Consider the following 20,388-nt stretch of genomic DNA (forward strand, 5'->3'; position numbering starts at 1 on the left):
TATCCCCCTGCTTTGTTTCGACTTGTGGGGCGGAACAACTGCAGCCCCCAAACAATGGACACGTGACAAAGCATCTGCATTGGCCAGCTGGCTTCCTGGCCTGTGTTCTACCGTAAATTTAAAGGTTTGTAATGCCAAGAACCATCTCGTTATTCTCGCATTACTGTCCTTGCTTTCTGACATCCACTTCAGAGGGGCATGGTCAGTGATAAATCTGATCTTCCTTCCCACCAAGTAGTACATGAGAGTCTCTAACGCCCACTTTATGGCCAATGCTTCTTTCTCAACCGTAGCATAGTTTCTTATTGTAATAAATTGATAAACATTTAATAAGAAATTGTCATATGATTTTAGTTATTTACTAAAATCTACAAAGTGAAGCAAACTATTCTAATATTTATATTGATCTGTCACAGGAAGATCTCAGCTTAACCCCACAATATTGCAACATGAAACCAGAGACATTGGTGTCTTCCTCAAACATGTGGTTACATTGATGTGTGTAGGCTTGTTTGCTCTTTGTCTCTGTAGTAATTATTATGAGAAGAACATAGTACACACTGGTGACCATATATGCACCCAGCACGTGCTGCTCTGAGCCTGCAAGTTTCCTGCTGTCCCAATAATATACACTATTCTGCTATAGATTCTAAGCGCATTACAGGAGGAGGAACAACATTACAGCAAGCTTGGATGCAGTAGCTGGAGGCAATGCTGGTTTCAGAGGAACAAGTAGACTTCTCATAGCTTTTCTTTTGAACAGTGATCTTTGCTGCAGGGGCCAGTCTGGGATTATGTATCCCTGGGAGGAGCTACTGTACCTGCGGTGTTATAGCAGGGCATTGGGTGGTCCATGAACCGGGATGGAAGTAACTGGAGCTGAGAACACTGCGCCTGGAGGCAAGGATCTGTGTTTGGCCCTGGACTGGGAGGTGAAGGAGCGTGAAAGGACCAGTCGTTCTTCCGCAGGACAGTCGCTGTGGTGTTTGGAGCCAGGTGGAGGTAACTACAGCCACAGTGGTAGCCGCCAGGGGATGGGGGATGCCGCTGGGGGCCTGGCCTGACAAGCATATGTGGTCAGTGGTTAGAAGTAGCACTCATGGAGAGAGAGGTGGCAGAAGTAGGGGACGAGGGCTGACATTAAAGCTAGGCTGAAGTTATGTCCTCTGAGGCCCCCACTGCCTAGCTTATTCCTTGCAAATGTCCCATCACTCCCAAGTACACTGGACGATATGCAGGTGGATGTGGCTAACAAACTTGTTCTATATTTATATTCACAGAGACCTGGCGGTATACTGCTGTTCCTGAGCCTGCTATATGGTTCATGGATAGGACATTATTTAGATCATACAGATCCCAGGAACCAGGAAAGCTTGTAGGCGGCAGCCTCTGTATTTAAGTGAATGATATGTGGTGCTACAATGCTGCCCTTATTGAGACTTTCTCCTCCGTGGATGTAGAATATTTATTCATTAAATGCAGGACCTTTTATTTACCTAAAGAAATCTTGTCAGTTTTAGTGGTGGCTGTTTATGTCCCCCACAGGCAAATATGGGTTGTAGTGTTCACTCTAGGTCCAGCGGCAGGCAGGGCGCCGGACCTAGAGCTAGTTCACTTCTGCGCACGTGCCTGAAAAAGGGTGTGTGGTTAATTAAAAGGGGGCCAGTCTTTGACGCGTCCCCTTTTCGTCACTCTTGGGGGCGTACCCGGCACTTACGGACAGTCCCCAAGCGCCACAGTCACTGTGAATGGATGCCGGGTGCATGCACCCATCATCCATTCACCGGTGGTGACCGCTGCTCTGACGTTTTACCCACCCGCGGGACATTGCGGCCCGTGGGTGGAGGACAGAACCCGCAGGCTATTTCAGCGGGGCGCCACACTGGAGGGCAGGGTGCTTTCTGCCATTCAGAAATAGGGCAGGGCGTGGTGCCCCGCTGAAACAGCCTAGCGGGAATGCTAGGTTGTGCTTTAAACATTGTAACGCCCTAGCTAAACAACAATCCTATGTGGAAGGAGCATTTATTGTGGCAGATGACTTTCATCAAGCAGACTTATTTGTCCTACCAAAGTTTTATAAGAATGCTATGGTCCCATCTCATGGAGGGAATGTCCTAGAACAGATGTACAGAAATTTTAAAATGGCCTACGAGACTGGTGTATGTCCTAATATTGGAAAATTGGACCATTCTTCGTTGTTCTAGTTGGGCCTGGAGGGTCTATGGGGGGGTTACAGTTTAGCTTAGAAGTTACAAATTGGGTTATGCTAATGGAGAAATCTATGGTAGAAGGGACCATAGATGTAGTCTCTTGCCTCTATGGTTCAGCACTTTGGTGTCACCCCTCCGCAGGTGACACCTTGGTGCAGCCCGTATTAGCCTTGTGACGCCACTGTACACTACTAATTGGGTTTTAGACTTCCTGGTAGATCACACCCAGGTGGTTAATTTGGGGAATTCACTGCAGGGGAAATGCTGGTAAAAACATGTGCCCCACAGTGTTGTGTTCTCAGTCCCGTTATACTCTATTACACACTATTATTACGTATGTTACAATGTACTGATCTGAGTATTATGTAAGAAAGTATATTTGCTTTATTGTTGCTGGAATGTATTTACTTGATATTTCATTGTTTTTTTTGTTTAGACATTAAAGGTGTGTAAATATTACATTGTATTTATTTACTACCAGTTATTTATATAGCGCACACATATTCCGCAGCGCTTTACAGAGAATAGTTGGCCATTCACATCAGTCCCTGCCCCAGTGGAGCTTACACTCTATGTTCCCTATCACATGCACACACAAATACAGTACACACTAGGGGTAATTGTTGTTGGGAGCCAATTAACCTACCAGTATATTTTTGGAGTGTGGGAGGACACAGGAGAACCCGGCGGAATCCCACGCAAGCACAGGAAGAGTAAACAAACTCACAGTTTGGGCCGTGGTGGGAATTGAACCCACGATCTCAGTACAGGATCATGGTAACACCTCTGCATTGCCGCAGTTACAGTTATCCTGGGTATTGTGCATCTTACCTACAAGCCTGGAGGCAGCAGTATTCTTTCCATGCATTTCAGCTTTAATTTTATGCTACACCGGTCTATTACGTTACAGCACATGTTATAGCTGTATTATCACCACACATTGCTTTCATGATGCAAAGTAAATTCCAGCGCAAATTATTACAATAAAGCTGTAATCCCTACTCTATGCATAACGGAGCGTAAAATAAGGACATTTTACAGTTTATTGGAAAATGAACTTTTTGCAGTGTCATTCATATGTTTATTTTATTCCCAGCAGATGGATGTAACAGCAGGAATATCTCAAAGAAAATTCAAATTTTATCTCCAGATTGTGAAATAGAAGATAATGACATCAAAGAAAATTCTCCGGGAGAAAACCCCAATACCCCAATTATACATCCAGTACCTCACAGTGCAGATATATCACCTGATCCTGCTTATGAGGAATGTCCTCCTGTTACCACTATTACAGCTCTTAGAGCAGATAAAAAATCTCCCTATTCTATATATGCCAAATGTATTACACAGAATACAAAGCCTATTACCCATCAGCCAGCTAAGGCAGGTGAGCGGCCATTTCCATGTTCTGAGTGTGGAAAATGTTTTACATGGAAATCACAGCTTGTTATACATATGAGAAGTCACACAGGGGAGAGGCCATTTCCATGTTCTGAGTGTGGGAAATGTTTTACACAGAAATCAGATCTTGTTACACATCAGAGAAGTCACACAGGGGAGAAACCATTTCCATGCCTTAAGTGTGAGAAATGTTTTACACGGAAATCTTTTCTTGTTACACATCAGAGAAGTCACACAGGTGAGAAACCATTTCCATGCTCTGAGTGTGGGAAATTTTTTACACACAAATCAGATCTTGTTAGGCATCAGAGAAGTCACACAGGTGAGAAACCATTTCCATGTTCTGAGTGTGGGAAATGTTTGACACACAAATCACATCTTATTATACATCAGAGAAGTCACACAGGTGAGAGGCCATTTTCATGTTCTGAGTGTGGGAAATGTTATATACATAAATCAGCTCTCGTTGAACATCAGAGAAGTCACACAGGTGAAAAATTATTTCCATGCTCTGAGTGTGGGAAATGTTTTACACACAAATCACAGCTTGTTATACATCAGAGACATCACACAGGTGAGAAGCCATTTCCATGTTCTGAGTGTGGGAAATGTTTTACACACAAATCACGTCTTGTTATACATCAGAGAAGTCACACAGGTGAGAAGCCATTTCCATGTTCTGAGTGTAAGAAATGTTTTACACACAAATCACATCTTGTTACACATCAGAGAAGTCACACAGGTAAGAAACCATTTAATTGTTCTGAATGTGGGAAATGTTTTACACGGAAATCAGCTCTTGTGACACATCAGAGAAGTCACACAGGGGAGAAACCATTTCCATGTTCTGAGTGTGGGAAATGTTTTACACATAAATCAGCTCTTGTTACACATCAGAGACGTCACACAGGTGAGAAACCATTTCCATGTTCTGAATGTGGGAAATCTTTTACACATAAATCAACTCTTGTTACACATAAAAGACATCATCACACAGATTAACTCTTCTCATGTTCTGATTGTTTGAAATGTCAGAAATCAAGTCTTGTTAAACCATTCCTTATTTACATTGGAGAAACTTTGTTTGTTAACAAGTGAAAATGTTATTTCCCAAAAAATGTAAGCATAGTATTTCTCCTGACCCGGATACTTCATTGGCCTTGATGTTTCTGTTTTGTGATCCAGAAAGTTGAATGGTCATAGCTTGTATTACGGTCATCATTGTATTCTTTTGTTCCTTTTCTTGCTTTTATCTATTTTGTAAGATAATATGCGCCTTGTAAGTTGATGGGAAGGAAAGTTACTCTGCAGAGTGTATACAACAGTGAGGAGTAAGGACTGTCCTATATGTGGGCTTCCCTGGTGCTCCGGGTGGTGTCGCAGTATGAGTATATTTCTATGTATGTAAATAAACTATTCTCTCTCATTACTTCTCTTTCCTGAGCTTAGAGGATGGTGCCATAAAATCTATTTGAAACCTAATATTGTGCAGTATGTACTAATATAATTATTCATGCTACATTGTAATATTGTGTAGTTTTATTTCGCTGGTTTTCCATGTAAGAAATGCCAGCCGAACATCAGCTTTCCAGTATTTGTATTTTAGGGACTGAATGTCATGTGCTAATTAACTAAGCGAAGTATCACTAAAAAGTGCTATTTTTATTTAATATGTCTGTTTGAGATTTAATCTACAGACCGATATATGTAACACACAAATTGTGCACCCAACCGGTTTCACGCCGCCAATTTTTTATGTTACTGTTGATATTGTTTTATATATCGTACCTTAAAAGCTAAAGGGTCCACTAACAGAGAGGTTCTCAAACTCGGTCCTCAGGACCCCACACAGGTCACATTTTCCAGATCACCCAGCAGGTGCTCAGGTGTAGTCATTACTTACTGACACATTTTAAAGATCCATAGGTGGAACTAATTATTTCACTGATTCTGTGAGGAGACCTGGAAAACATGCATTGTTTGGGGTCCTGAGGACTGAGTTTGAGAACCTGTGCACTAACATCATGTGTGGACCAGTTAATGCCATGTAGCAATTGGATCACTTCCACTACAAAGCTTTCACAGATCAGCAGTGACAGATAAAGTCTCTGGAGGCAAAATGCGTCAGCAATGCTGTGTTACTGATCTGTTTACAAATCGCTTACACTTACGGTGGATGCAGGGTGCGCTCGTAGGCTATCACTGATGGCTGTTTGGGAGCCGCTATGTGGGTTAGGTCACCTTCCTCACAAGAAGAAAAACACTCAGGGCTCAACTTCCGTGGTGTGGGGTAACTGGTGTATAAAATAAATAGTGCGGTTAGTCCATAATCATTGAGTTCTAAAAACCCATGGGATGTGTATAACCTATGGATGGCTATAAGACAGTGACCAAATAAGAGGCAGTTGATAATATCTCAGGGGAGCTTTATTGGATGTTAAATATAAGTAATACAAATAAATGTCCTAGAAATGAGCACAGCGTGGCTGATAGAAGATGGTGACATCATACATACAACAGCACGTACACATGACAGACACAAGGTAGGGAGGTGACAAAGGGTGAGGAGAGCAATGGGGGAAATTGAGGGATACAAAGTCTGATTGTGTGAGAGATCAATAGTTCAATTAGTACGGAACATTTTTATATGATGATGTGGAGGCTGAAATGAGGGTCCTTGATGTTCAGGAATTGGTCTCCAACAAGGCTCTGCAGTAGCTGCGGGGACCTCTCTGTGACACCAGTGTCCCTGCCAGGTAATGCTGATCACAAGACTCTGGAGTCTGCAGCCCCAAGGGAGAAGCTGGGAGGGTCCATGAAGTGGATCTATAATATCACATAAACCCAATGAGTAGTTACTGTATGACATGCACCAGCCGTATCTTTGTCCAAGATAAGTATCAGTGACACAACTCCAGATAGTGTCTTCTGTGTGCGAACGCCCCGCTGTCACCGTCACGTATGTGCGCCTCTGTTGCGAGGCAGTGAAAACAATTGCAGATGCTGCTGATTCAATTACCTAAGTGGACACTTTATTAGGCATGCCTGCACACCCAATTGTTAAAGTAACTATTTAGTCAGCCAATTCTGTGGAAGCAATTTAATACAGAAAAGTATTCCAGACATGGCAAAGAGGTCCAGTTCTTGTTAAATCAATTTTTTTTCCATTGTGTCATTTGGTCTAAGTGACTGGAATGTGTGATGGTGTCCGACACACGTCAGGTCCACTAATAATAACTGAGCAATGTGTAACACATTGATATGACAATGTGATTGGTGTTTTCTGATGGCCTCTGCTGTCACCAGGTCTGCTTACAACACAGCACGTTCAGGATGTGGTGGAACGAGGTTACTCCCATCAGTGTAGACCACCCTCCTGGATCCTACTTATCTGTCATGTGAAATGGTTGGGGCAAGGTCTTGATGATGTGATTGGCACTCTCAGACCCCGCCAAAGCTGCATGAGGATGTGATGTACCACAATACGTATGTGATGTAATGTACATGTAATATATGGTATGTGCCCTGTATAGAATATAACATTAGGTACCTAGGTTCATATATGGCCTGATTCTGAGTTGCACACAAAATGCCATATGCAGACGTTCATTGCAGCTAGATTTACTGCCATCTGCTAATGTAAGTGACCATCTTCCTGCTTATAGTGCACCGCCCACTGTGTCCATAAGCAGCTGCCATCATTAGTACTGGCACTTACACTTACCCCATGTTAGGTACAGGAGATCCATCAGACACTGTCTTCCCTTCAACATATGCATGACTCACACTAGCACATAGGTCTGGCTACATGCCCACTGTGTGTCCATCAGTCACCATCATCCCACGAGGTGGCTCTTTTCCATACGTTCTCATAGTAGCAGCCCAGTTGCTGCCTAAAAAGGCTGATTTCATGGACAGAGTGATCCGGCCACACATGGAAAGGATTGTCTGCTCACGTGTCCCCGGCCAAGGTTTATATACAGGGTGCGGCACATTCCGTCTACCGATAAAGGTAATATCCAATACACAGTAGTAGAGATCTTGAGCTGAATCTCCGTCTCTTGAGGTACTATTGAAGAGAAGATTGGTAAATGGTTACACCTATGTACTGTAGAGCGGCAGCCATTTTCTTGTAGTGCACCTATGTCTGGTAATTACATCAGTATGAATAAAGACAATATCCTATACACAGTAGTAGACATCTAGAGTTGAAACTCACTCCTGAGGGAATAATGGAAAGAAGAATTAGTAATGACTACATCTGTATGCTGGAGGAAAAAAGGAATGACAAGCTGTTGCCTTGTGCCATATACTCTCCATTGTTCAAATGTCTATTAACCCTTTCACACATAAGCCAATAACGCAGGTGTTTGCATGTTAACACGCATCGACCCAGGTATGGAAAATATGTGAAAGGTCTAACCATGGTTGACAGTCCCGGGTCCACATCCATGGTCGCTATCAGGGTTTTTCACGAGGACTTGCAACCTGGGTCAAAGACCCGGCTCAAGTCTGAAAAGTTCGACCTCAGTCTTGATGACCCGGGTCATGCCTATAAGATTTTGATTCGCCGGGGACAGTAGCGTCCACTAAATGCCGGAAGACCCAGGCTTCAACCTGTGCTCACTGTCGTGTGTCCAAGCCAGGTTTTTATATCTGAAATGGGTATTAATGGTTTATTTCAGGAGGTAAATACATGGGACAATGCATAGATATCTCCCACAGTCTGTTGTTCTGACAGTGCATTGGGGGCAGGGACAGATTAAGGGCCAAATGGGCCTGGAGATGAAAATGATCAAGGGCCTATTGTGAGAATAATAAGGGCAGTGACCAGCTGTCTGGATGTGACATGCTCCATGTGGAAGTGGCCACTATCAGCCCCAATGTCTCCCTAATCACTCTGGTCTAAATTCTCTGGGATAAGGGCAGAGAGTAGATTCAACAGAGCACTGTAGGGGGTGGGGCAGGGCTATCACATCATTAGGCTCTGCCTCCGTTGCGGCAACATGTGAATTGTGTGTCCGTAATGGGAGGGGGCTGAACTAAAGTGTGATATACATCATTTTAGCCACGCCCCTCTACAGACTGGTGATTCCTGGTGTTATCTCACCATCCTACCTACTTCACTACAAGTAGCAGGATGTGGGAGGTCCACCCCCTTTTCCAGGGTTGCAGGGGAGTAACCAAAAAATCCGGATTCTTTCGTACCTTCTGGGAGAGTAGATTAGTATGCCATAAATACATGACCTTTCTCTAACTTTTCTTAATGCAATACTAAACGTGACTTTTATTTCCCAACCTTTTCGTCTGTTCAATAGATCTGGGGGTAATGCCACTGTATTTATCATTCTACAAAGGAGAGGATTAAAGTTCTTGTTTAGTGGAAAGTAGCCCAGTAATGTACAGTACTGTACTGCCCCACCGAGTGCCCCTTCCCACATGGGTGTGTAATCTGTCTAATGTACATTACTGTACCACTACTTCATATTGCACCTTATATCATGGGTGTGTAATCTGTATAATGTACTGTACCTCTACTTCCTATTGCACCTTCTCCCATGAGTGTGTAATCTGTATAATGTACAGTACTCTACCTCTACTTCCTATTGCACCATCTCCCATGGGTGAGTAATCTGTATAATGTACATTACTGTACCTCTACTTGCTATTGCACTTTATATCATGGGTGTGTAATCTGTATAATGTACATTACTGTACCTCTACTCTCTATTGCACCTTATATCATGGGTGTGTAATCTGCATAATGTACAGTGCTGTACCTCTACTTCCTAATGCACCTTCTCCCATGGGTGTGTAATCTGTATAATGTACAGTACTGCACCTCAATCTACTGCTTCACCATGTGCACCTCTCATGGATGTGTTCTCTGTATAATGTACAGTACTGTACCTCTATTTCATATTGCACCTTTTCTCATGGATGTGTTATCTGTACAATACTGTACCTCTATTTCCCTTTGCACCTTTTCTCATGGGTGTGTTATCTGTATAATGTACAGTACTGTACCTCTACTTCCTATTGCACCATCTCCCATGGGTGTGTAATCTTTATAATGTACAGTACCTCAACTTTCTATAGCACCTTATATCATGGGTGTGTAATCTGTATAATGTACAGAACTGTACCTCTACTTCCTATTACACTTTCTCCCATGGGTGTGTAATCTATATACTGTACAATACTGTACCTGTTCTGCCCCACTGTGTGCCCCTTCCATGGGTGTGTAATCTGTGTAATGTACAGTACTCCTCCTCTATCTACTGCTTCACCATGTGCACCTTCTCTTATGGGTGTGTTCTCTGTATAATGTAGAGTACTCTACCTCTATTTCCTATTGCACCTTCCCTCATGGGTGTGTTATCTGTATACAGTACTGTACCTCTACTTCATATTGGCCCTTCTCACGCAGGTGTGTAATCTGTATAATGTACATTACTATACCCCTATTTCCTATTGCACCTTCTAGCATGGGTGTGTAATCTGTATAATGTACAATACCATACCCCTATTTTCTATTGCACCTTCTTTCATGGGTGTGTATTCTGTATAATGTACAGTACTGTACCTCTACTTCCTATTGCCTTCTCTCATAAGTGTGTAATCTGTATAATGTACAGTACCTCCACTTCCTATTGTCCCTTCTCCCATGGGTGTGTAATCTGTATAATGTACAGTACTGTACCTCCACTTCCTATTGTCCCTTCTCCCATGGGTGTGTAATCTGTATAATGTACAGTACTGTACCTTTATTTCCTATTGTCCCTACTCCCTCAGGTGTGTAATCTGTATAATGTACAATACTGTACCTCTACTTCCTATTGTCCCATCTCCCTCAGGTGTGTAATCTGTATAATGTACAGTACTGTACCTCTATTTCCTATTGTCCCTTCTCCCTCAGGTGTGTAATCTGTATAATGTACAATACTGTACCTCTATTTCCTATTGTCCCTACTCCCTCAGGTGTGTAATCTGTATAATGTACAGTACTGTACCTCTATTTCCTATTGTCCCTACTCCCTCAGGTATGTAATCTGTATAATGTACAGTACTGTACCTCTATTTCCTATTGTCCCTTCTCCCTCAGGTGTGTAATCTGTATAATGTACAGTACTGTACCTCTATTTCCTATTGTCCCTTCTCCCTCAGGTGTGTAATCTGTATAATGTACAGTACTGTACCTCTATTTCCTATTGTCCCTACTCCCTCAGGTATGTAATCTGTATAATGTACAGTACTGTACCTCTATTTCCTATTGTCCCTACTCCCTCAGGTGTGTAATCTGTATAATGTACAGTACTGTACCTCTATTTCCTATTGTCCCTTCTTCCTCAGGTGTGTAATCTGTATAATGTACAGTACTGTACCTCTATTTCCTATTGTCCCTTCTCCCTCAGGTGTAATCTGTATAATGTATAGTACTGTACCTCTATTTCCTATTGTCCCTACTCCCTCAGGTATGTAATCTGTATAATGTACAGTACTGTACCTCTATTTCCTATTGTCCCTTCTTCCTCAGGTGTGTAATCTGTATAATGTACAGTACTGTACCTCTATTTCCTATTGTCCCTTCTCCCTCAGGTGTAGAATCTGTATAATGTACAGTACTGTACCTCTATTTCCTATTGTCCCTTCTCCCTCAGGTGTAATCTGTATAATGTACAGTACTGTACCTCTATTTCCTATTGTCCCTACTCCCTCAGGTATGTAATCTGTATAATGTACAGTACTGTACCTCTATTTCCTATTGTCCCTTCTTCCTCAGGTGTGTAATCTGTATAATGTACAGTACTGTACCTCTATTTCCTATTGTCCCTTCTCCCTCAGGTGTAGAATCTGTATAATGTACAGTACTGTACCTCTATTTCCTATTGTCCCTTCTCCCTCAGGTGTAATCTGTATAATGTACAGTACTGTACCTCTATTTCCTATTGTCCCTACTCCCTCAGGTATGTAATCTGTATAATGTACAGTACTGTACCTCTATTTCCTATTGTCCCTTCTTCCTCAGGTGTGTAATCTGTATAATGTACAGTACTGTACCTCTATTTCCTATTGTCCCTTCTCCCTCAGGTGTAATCTGTATAATGTACAGTACTGTACCTCTATTTCCTATTGTCCCTTCTCCCTCAGGTGTAATCTGTATAATGTACAGTACTGTACCTCTATTTCCTATTGTCCCTTCTTCCTCAGGTGTAATCTGTATAATGTACAGTACTGTACCTCTATTTCCTATTGTCCCTTCTCCCTCAGGTGTAATCTGTATAATGTACAGTACTGTACCTCTATTTCCTATTGTCCCTTCTCCCTCAGGTGTAATCTGTATAATGTACAGTACTGTACCTCTATTTCCTATTGTCCCTACTCCCTCAGGTGTGTAATCTGTATAATGTACAGTACTGTACCTCTATTTCCTATTGTCCCTTCTTCCTCAGGTGTGTAATCTGTATAATGTACAGTACTGTACCTCTATTTCCTATTGTCCCTTCTTCCTCAGGTGTGTAATCTGTATAATGTACAGTACTGTACCTCTATTTCCTATTGTCCCTTCTCCCTCAGGTATGTAATCTGTATAATGTACAGTACTGTACCTCTATTTCCTATTGTCCCTTCTCCCTCAGGTATGTAATCTGTATAATGTACAGTACTGTACCTCTATTTCCTATTGTCCCTTCTCCCTCAGGTGTGTAATCTGTATAATGTACAGTCAGTGCATAGCAATGTAACAACTCATTGGAAGAGAAGCCAGGAAACTGTGTAGAACAAAAGTTTATTGAATAAAACACATCCAGTATATGTACTTTACTGATAATTACACACCTATATCCTCATCTGAATAATTGTACAAACGTTATATTCTGTATAAATCTAAGGTCCAGTGTGTTCCTGAGCTTTTACTGACACTGTTCTCCAAGTTCTGTGTCAGGCTAATTATCACCTGTGTTACATATGGCCTCAGCTTGGGCTCATTCCCAGATTACACTTCTTTTGGCGCCATAAACACTACACAATGTGAGCTGAACGCGTTGCTGAACTGCAGTTATATAGAGTTGTCAGTCCAGTTACTCTGAGATTTCTGATCTTTTCCCATTTATTTAAATTGTGTGGTGTGATATTGCAGTGATATCGCAGGTGCACTACATGTAGAAAGCTCTTTGGAATAAATGGGACTATTTAAATTAATGAGAAAAAGCTCCAGCAATACATTAAAATAGAAATGAGGCATTGTAAATCCACAACAAGTCCCGGAAGCACCTGCATTACCTGTGCTGGCCAGTCTCTACCCAGCGTTGTTGGTGCTGTTCTCTATATTATGTCCTGATGCCAGTGCGCGCACATTGTGAGTGATATCACATACACCTGGGTGCTGAGGATTCTGGGAATGCTGCTGTGGGCATTGTAGTAATTTTTTCACCCCACTCACCCCTCAGCAGGTTGTACGGAGTATGGGAATGCTACATACGGGTATGAATGCCACAAACAGGATACATGAGGAAAACAAGGCACTGCAGGCCAAATAGTAAAATCAGAAGTCAATTGAAAAAGAAAGGACAGGACATAAAGCAGTGACAAAAGCAGCAGTATAGAAAGCGCACACATAGACCAATTAAAAATTATAGTAATGAATGTTAAACTACACACAGGTCAGCAAAAAAATTACACACAGGCACGTAGTTCAATAAAGTAAATCTTCTCCATTCACCATTTCTCCTCTCTACTCGCCTGAACTCAACCCTTTACACACTCCCCTAACAAGACCCTAACCCCTACTCCACCAGCCAGGCCCTCAGGCTTTCTCCCCTTAAAGTAGGATACACACTGATATTTTGCCCGTTCCATGGAATGGGCAATATATCTATAGTGCATCTGTAGGGTATACAGTGGATATGTCTGTGGAGCACAGCAGATAAAGAGGTTTCTCGCAGATACATTGTTTCATCTGCTGGTGTGTACGGGCAACTTGCCGATCATCCCAACACATCCTGCAAGGACCCGGCGGTGAGTGATAGCTCAATGTCACAAATGGGTGGGCATTTAAGTTTGCCCACCAAGTTGTGACCTTAGGCCCGACACATTATGTGGACGCATGGCAAATGTACACCCAACTTTACTCAGTAGAACCACGTCCTACCTCCTGTCTGCTAACCTGGCCCTCATCCTTCCTCCTCTGCTCACCAGACCCTTACCCTTTCTCTTCTATGCTCACTAGACTCTCACCCTTCCTCCTCTTTTATCACTAAACCCCCTGCTCTACTCCTCTCTGCTCACAAGACTTTCTCATCCACCTACACAAATCATACCCACAAGCCTCCACTCTGCTCACCAGACCCTTATCCTTCATCCTCTGATCATCAGACCCTAATTCTTTCTTCTCTCTGCTCATCAGACCCTCACCCTTCTCTATGCTTACAGATCCTCACCCTTCCACCTAACCCAATCATACCCTCAAGCTTCCTACTTACTGCTCACCAGACCAACTTTTTCACCTACCCCAATCATACCCTCAACTAGACCATCCTCACCCTTCCACCTACCCCAATCATATGCTCAAGCTTCCATCTCTCTGCTCACCAGACCCTTACTCTTCCTCCTCTCTGCTCTCCAGACCCTCACCCCAATCATACCCAGAAGCTTAATCCTGCTCACCAGACCATCACTCTTCTCTATGCTCACCAGATCCTCTTTTCCACCTATCCCAATCATACCCTCAAGCTTCCTTCTCTCTGCTCACCAGACCATCCTCACCATTCCACCTACCCCAATCATACCCTCAAGCTTTCTCTATTCACCAGACCCTTACTTTCTCTTTTCTGCCCCCTAGAAACTTCCTTCTCCCCGATAACTAGCTACAGGTTGGTGTTGCTCTTAGGTCACATGAGATGCAACCGAATCCATGAAAACCTGACTCCCTCTGGTCACATCTCTTGCAACAGTACCAGGCTAGGGGATGATAACGCTGCTAGTTCTAGATAACTTACAAACCTTACTTGTAATGGTGAACACTGAAATAATTCCACACAAAGACACTCAAAGACAGTCTAAAATAAATGACAATGCTTTTACTTAATGACAGATACATATATATATAGTTTTGCCAAAGCAGACTTACATCAAAATAAAATAATACCAACTGCGTCCTCCTCTGTTCTCAGACTCCTCCCCCTCTCTCTGCTCATATTTATACCCTTTTTTGTTTATACATCTAATTAATTCAATTAATCCAATTAATATTTGTACAGACTAAGTCTTCATTGGCCATCTATGCCTTAGACATAATATAGACATATTTCCACATTATCTTATAGTTCCCATGCAGGAATCTGGCATGGTCACCCATTTGGCCTTAATTTCTGCTTATTGCAGGTAAATGATATCTCAGTTAACTCGTTGGTACATGTAAAAACTAAGATCTGCTACTGTCAGCCATTCTGTACAGTACATGTTAAAACTTATACTTTGGAAACCTATAATTCTTATTGCTAGAACAATTTATATAGCAGTTCAATCTATACATATGTCCGCAGTTAATCACACCTGCAGAGAAATAAAACACTAATCTCTACACACTTTTTAATACATCATTAAATATGCTTTTAGCGAAGATATAAAACAAAATGGCTGCTGCATCAGACACATACTTGCCTACATTTAGGAAGGAAAGGCCTCATGCTCCCTAGGCCTAGGGCCATTCTACAAGTGTGGCCTTCTGCAACTCGCACAGCGATCTATAACGTCTTAATGATTAAGACTATGGAGTAAATTTACTAAGCTGAGAGATTGGGAGAGTTTGCAAACTGTGGAGTTTGGGCACTTTTTCCCACTCGCAAATTTAATGTAAAACTCGGGAGTTTTCCTTTGCTACAAGAAAATACTGGAGAGTTAGCAAACGCTCTTCAATTTACCATCGGCAAAACTCGAGAACCTTTTCACTAGTGAAGATAGGATTCTGGAATTTACCAAGTAGAGTTTCTAAACTCTCATGATGGGAAAACTCTCCTGTAAAAACTTGTGAAAAAAATACAGCTGCCTGTGATCTGAGAGTTTGGCAGAAACATACACAGATCGCTGTGATCCATGTATGTGTCTACCTGTCAATATAGAAAAAAAAATGTCAATATCAGAAAAATAATGACATAGGGTCCCCCCCGCCCCAAAAGCCTAACCAGCCTGTCCTGGCTTCTAAAAGTACGGGGAACAAAATGTGTAGGGTTCCACCATAATTTAGAAACCAACACCAGGCTGCAGGGCCAGTCATGGTTTTAAATATAGGGGGTGAAAAAATTGCGTAGGGTCCCCCTTATATTTAAAACCAGCACCAGACCCTGTCACCGGGGCCAAAGCATTATCAGCCCAAGCCGGGGATCTCAGGGGAGTTGGGGACCCCCCCATGAAACCCCAGGCTTATACTGAAACCCAGGGCTCTTCCCTGCACTCCTGGAGCGTGGGGTATGGGGGTAATAATGTAAAGAATAGAAGTAAACTATTGTATTTTACAGTGGGACTACAGGTGCCAGCATGCCTGCCCTTTGGCACTTGTGGAACTACAAGTGCCACCAGACGGGTGGCACCTGTACCCCCACTGTAAAATAAATAGTTAAAGACAAAACACACACACCGTGATTAGTAAAGCTTTATTACATACACCTACCCATTCACACATACTTACCTATACCAGATGCTTCTGTCCTCTTCTCCAGTAGAATCCTTAATGACTGGCTCTGCAAAAAAGATTGCATACTCACCTATATCCTGGCTCTGGTCTCCGCAGTAATCCATGGACTTTGCAAAAACAAGTTTCCTGATCCACGCACCCGGTATCAGTGTGTGTGTTGCCACACATACTGATACCTCCCGAATGCCAGCTGACGGGACTGCACGGGGTTTGCACATCCCGCCAGCTAATCAGAGGCCACGCTAACTGTAGAGCGGCCTCTGATTGGCTCCGGCTACTGACAGTTCCCACGTGGGATATAGGCGAGTATGCAATCTTTTTTGCAGAGCCAGTCATTAAGGATTCTACTGGAGAAGAGGACAGAAGCATCTGGTATAGGTAAGTATGTGTGAATGGGTAGGTGTATGTAATAAAGCTTTATTAATCACATGGGAACTGTCAGTAGTCGGAGCCAATCAGCGGCCGCTCTACAGTTAGTGCGGCTGCTGATTGGCTGGCGGGACGTGTAAACCCTGTGCAGTCCCGTCAGCTGGCATTCGGGAGGTATCAGTATGTGTGGCAACACACATACTGATACCGGGTGCGTGGATTAGGAAACTCGTTTTTTGCAAAGTCCATGTATTACTGCGGAGACCAGCGCCAGGATATAGGGGAGTAGGCAATCTTTTTTGCAGGGCCAGTCATTAAGGATTCTACTGAAGAGGACAGAAGCATCTGGTATAGGTATGTGTGAATGGGTAGGTGTATGTAATAAAGCTTTACTAATCATGATGTGTTTTGTCTTTAACTATTTATTTTACAGTGGGGGTACAGGTGCCGCCCGTCTGCTGGCAGACGGGCGGCACCTGTACCCCTACAAGTGCCAAAGGGGAGGCATGCTGGCACCTGTAGTCGCACTGTAACATACAATAGTTTACTTCTATTCTTTACATTACCCCATACCCAACGCTCCAGGGGTGCGGGGAAGAGCCCCGGGCTTCAGTACAAGCCTGGGGTTTCGGGGGGGGGGGGGGTGACCCCCTCTTGGGGGATCTTCACCTCCCCTGAGATGCCCAGCTTGGGCTGATGATGCTTTGGCCCCAGAGCCCCGGTGATAAGGTCTCCTGGCTGTGGCATTACAGACCGGCCGTTTTGGGTCTGGTGCTGGTTTTAAATATAGGGGGACCCTATGCAATTTCTTCACCCCTATATTTAAAACCAGAACTGGCCCTACAGCCTGGTGTTGGTTTCTAAATTACGGTGGAACCCTACACATTTTGTTCCCCGTAATTTTAAAAACCAGGACAGGCTGGCAAGTCCGGGGCTGATTAAGCTTTGGGGGGGGCCCTATGTATTTTTTTTCTTAAAACTTACAACCCATTTTTTACAGGTACAACACAAGCAGCTTACACATATCTCACTGATATGTGCAGGCTGCTTGCGCGGGAGAGTTTTGCAGAGAGAAGACACTGCAATCTCGGGTGAGTCATCTCCTGCAAAACCTGCTACTCGGGGGAGAAATCTCCTGCAAAACCTGCTACTCGGGAGAGAAATCTCGTTCTGCTTCACCATCGGCCATCTCACTCTCAGCTAAACTCACTTCTTTGTAAATTTGCGAGTCTCAGGCGCTTCAAATCACCCGAGTTTAGGTGTAGATAATCGAGTTGAAAAAAAAGCAGACTCTCCAAGACTCGATTCTTAATAAATTTACCCCTATGTGCCCTAAATGTCAGTGCAGAAAAGAAGGTAACATAAACATGCATATTTTTCTGAGTTGCTGAATGATTATGCATGTCCACATATTTCTGTTTTATCAGGGATAATCCACCTTTCCAGAACATGAAAAAACAGGGATCTACGTGTAGGTTTTCTTGTTAAAGTCTGAACATTATAATGCATTTTATTAGTTTGAATGAAATGCATAAAATATGTATTAACAATAATGTAGCACAACGAGACAACATTGTAAAAGTAGACAACTTAACATCAAATAAGGGCCCAATGCGTTTACTGAAGTCGGGATGGGGGAGATATGGGAATTAGAATCTTGAATTCTTTGCTTTCTGTAGTATAGAGTGATCACCAGACAATAATTACTATGGGGGCGAGTGGGGACCGTCTTTCAAATTAATATGAATGTGCCAGGATGGGGATGAACAAACATTTATTGCCCACCCCCATTCAAGTAAGTGCCCCCATGGAGTTATTGAAGTGATGATAGGAGAAATCTTCACCATCCCTGGACTTCATGATTTCTACAGGATAGAAACTTGTCTGGTGAACACACTGATCACAGATCTTCTAAAGAGAATAAATAATTTGAAAAGAGGGATACCCTTCTTTCAAATGTGGTTGCCCAATGTTTAGGTGCCAGGATAAGGGAGATAGGGCACTTGCAATGCACTCCAGGCATTCTCAGACTATTCAGAGGTGGGGCTTGATGACGTCGTGGGATATTGTGATAATGATGTGATCATGTCCTGCCCCCTCCGTTGGCCACAATTAGCAGTAAGGTAAATTTCCTTCCCCCTTTAATCTCCTGCAGTGCTGAGGATGATAGAGTCTCATCCTCAGCACTTTTGATGTATATGTTGAGGACAAGTCCCACTATTCCTTAGCAGTGATGGGGTTGATTAGAAAGTATGAACAAACTATGTAATAGTGTCCCAGTTTCCAGTTATAGCTGAAGCCCATTGTCAGGATTATTTATTAGAATGCTATATAACTAAGTAGTCTTATTAGTGTTTAGAGTGATGCCTGCTCTAACATTATGTTGGTGACATACAGTTCATCTATGATAAAAATTATAACTTAATATACTGTTTATGAAATATAGGGAGTGGTCAATGCACAGGTATATTCACATAGTATTTGGTGTGATGGGAGATATGTAGCCGATATTTTTTTTATATTATCTAGTCTAAACACTAACAATGACATTCAATGATATCTATATATATTCTCATTTGGTGGTGCTCCCCAAGAGTCACGATTGGTATGTGCTATATGTGAACAATTGCGTTTGATTGGTATGTGCTATATATAATGTCAATGAGTTGAACCCATAAACCTGCATGGTTAAAAGATTAATTTCTGGGAATATCCCTGAAATGTACGGCACATACTTAATCTGTGGATGTATAATCAGCAAGCACTGTTTTTGAATACCAATCTGTATATATGATCAATTGCAGAACCTAGATGTCATTAGGATCTGATCTTTATTTAATACACTTTTTACTTGTTTGTTTAGATCTATATTTATGGAATAATCTTATGATAGGATCTATTATAAGCTAAGTTTTAGCAATTAGAGTGCACCCAAACAAGAGTCTTCTTTTCTCTCTTATTTCTCTGCAACATACTGTATAGTTGGATAATTAAATTGCCCTCCATAATGTATTACTGTATCATGTCTATGAAGTCAGGGAAATTGCTCATCTCCTGTGTGACCTCTTATGATCAACAAGGCGTGACTTTTGTGTAAAACATTTCCCACAATCAGGACATGGAAATGGTTTCTTACCTGTGTGACGTCTCTGATGTGCAACAAGATCATATTTCACTGTAAAACGTTTCCCACACTCAGAACATGGAAATGGTTTCTCACCTGTGTGAATTCTCTGATGTGTAACAAGAACGGATTTCTGTGTAAAACATTTTCCACACTCAGAACATGAAAATGGTTTCTCACCTGTGTGATGTCTCTGATGTGTAACAAGATATGACTTATGTGTAAAACATTTCCCACACTCAGAACATGGAAATGGTTTCTCACTTTTGTGATTTCTCTGATGTTTAACAAGATTTGATTTCTGTGTAAAACATTTCCCACAATCAAAGCAAGAAAACGGTTTCACTCCTGTGTGAATTCTCTCATGCACAATTAAATCTGATTTCCATTTAAAACATTTCCCACACACAGTACATGAAAATGGCCTCTGCTCTGCCTTAGCTGGCTGATGGGTAATTCGCTTTGTGTTCTGTGTATAACATGTGGCATCTACAGGACAGGGAAATATTGTATCTACTCTAAAAGATGTAACAGATGTACCAATATCATAATTATCAGAATATTCTGTATGATCACATGAAATATCTGCACTG

At 42.3% G+C, this 20,388-nt stretch overlaps 2 protein-coding genes across 3 annotated transcripts in view; one reads left to right on the forward strand and one right to left on the reverse strand.

Annotated features, from left to right (window-relative positions):
* The window catches only part of LOC148500753 (uncharacterized), an 85,888-nt gene extending 80,664 nt beyond the window's left edge, over positions 1-5,224 (forward strand). The window contains exon 7 of one of the 2 annotated variants that reach the window (XM_088451374.1): positions 3,598-5,213. In XM_088451374.1, coding sequence (XP_088307500.1) covers positions 3,598-4,613 — 1,016 coding nt within the window. In that variant the 3' untranslated portion in view covers positions 4,614-5,213. Of the gene's footprint in view, positions 1-3,306 lie in introns of both variants that reach the window. The other variant, XM_088451373.1, reaches the window with a different exon arrangement.
* Positions 5,225-17,581: 12,357 nt separating this feature from the next.
* The window catches only part of LOC148500754 (uncharacterized), a 66,944-nt gene continuing 64,137 nt past the window's right edge, over positions 17,582-20,388 (reverse strand). The window contains exon 8 of the mRNA XM_088451418.1: positions 17,582-20,264. Within this exon, the coding sequence (XP_088307544.1) occupies positions 19,719-20,264 (546 nt within the window). The 3' untranslated portion in view covers positions 17,582-19,718. The remainder of the gene's footprint in view (positions 20,265-20,388) is intronic.

Source organism: Taudactylus pleione, unplaced genomic scaffold, assembly GCF_031769625.1.
Source record: "Taudactylus pleione unplaced genomic scaffold, aTauple2 ptg000547l, whole genome shotgun sequence".
Taxonomy (NCBI): domain Eukaryota; kingdom Metazoa; phylum Chordata; class Amphibia; order Anura; family Myobatrachidae; genus Taudactylus; species Taudactylus pleione.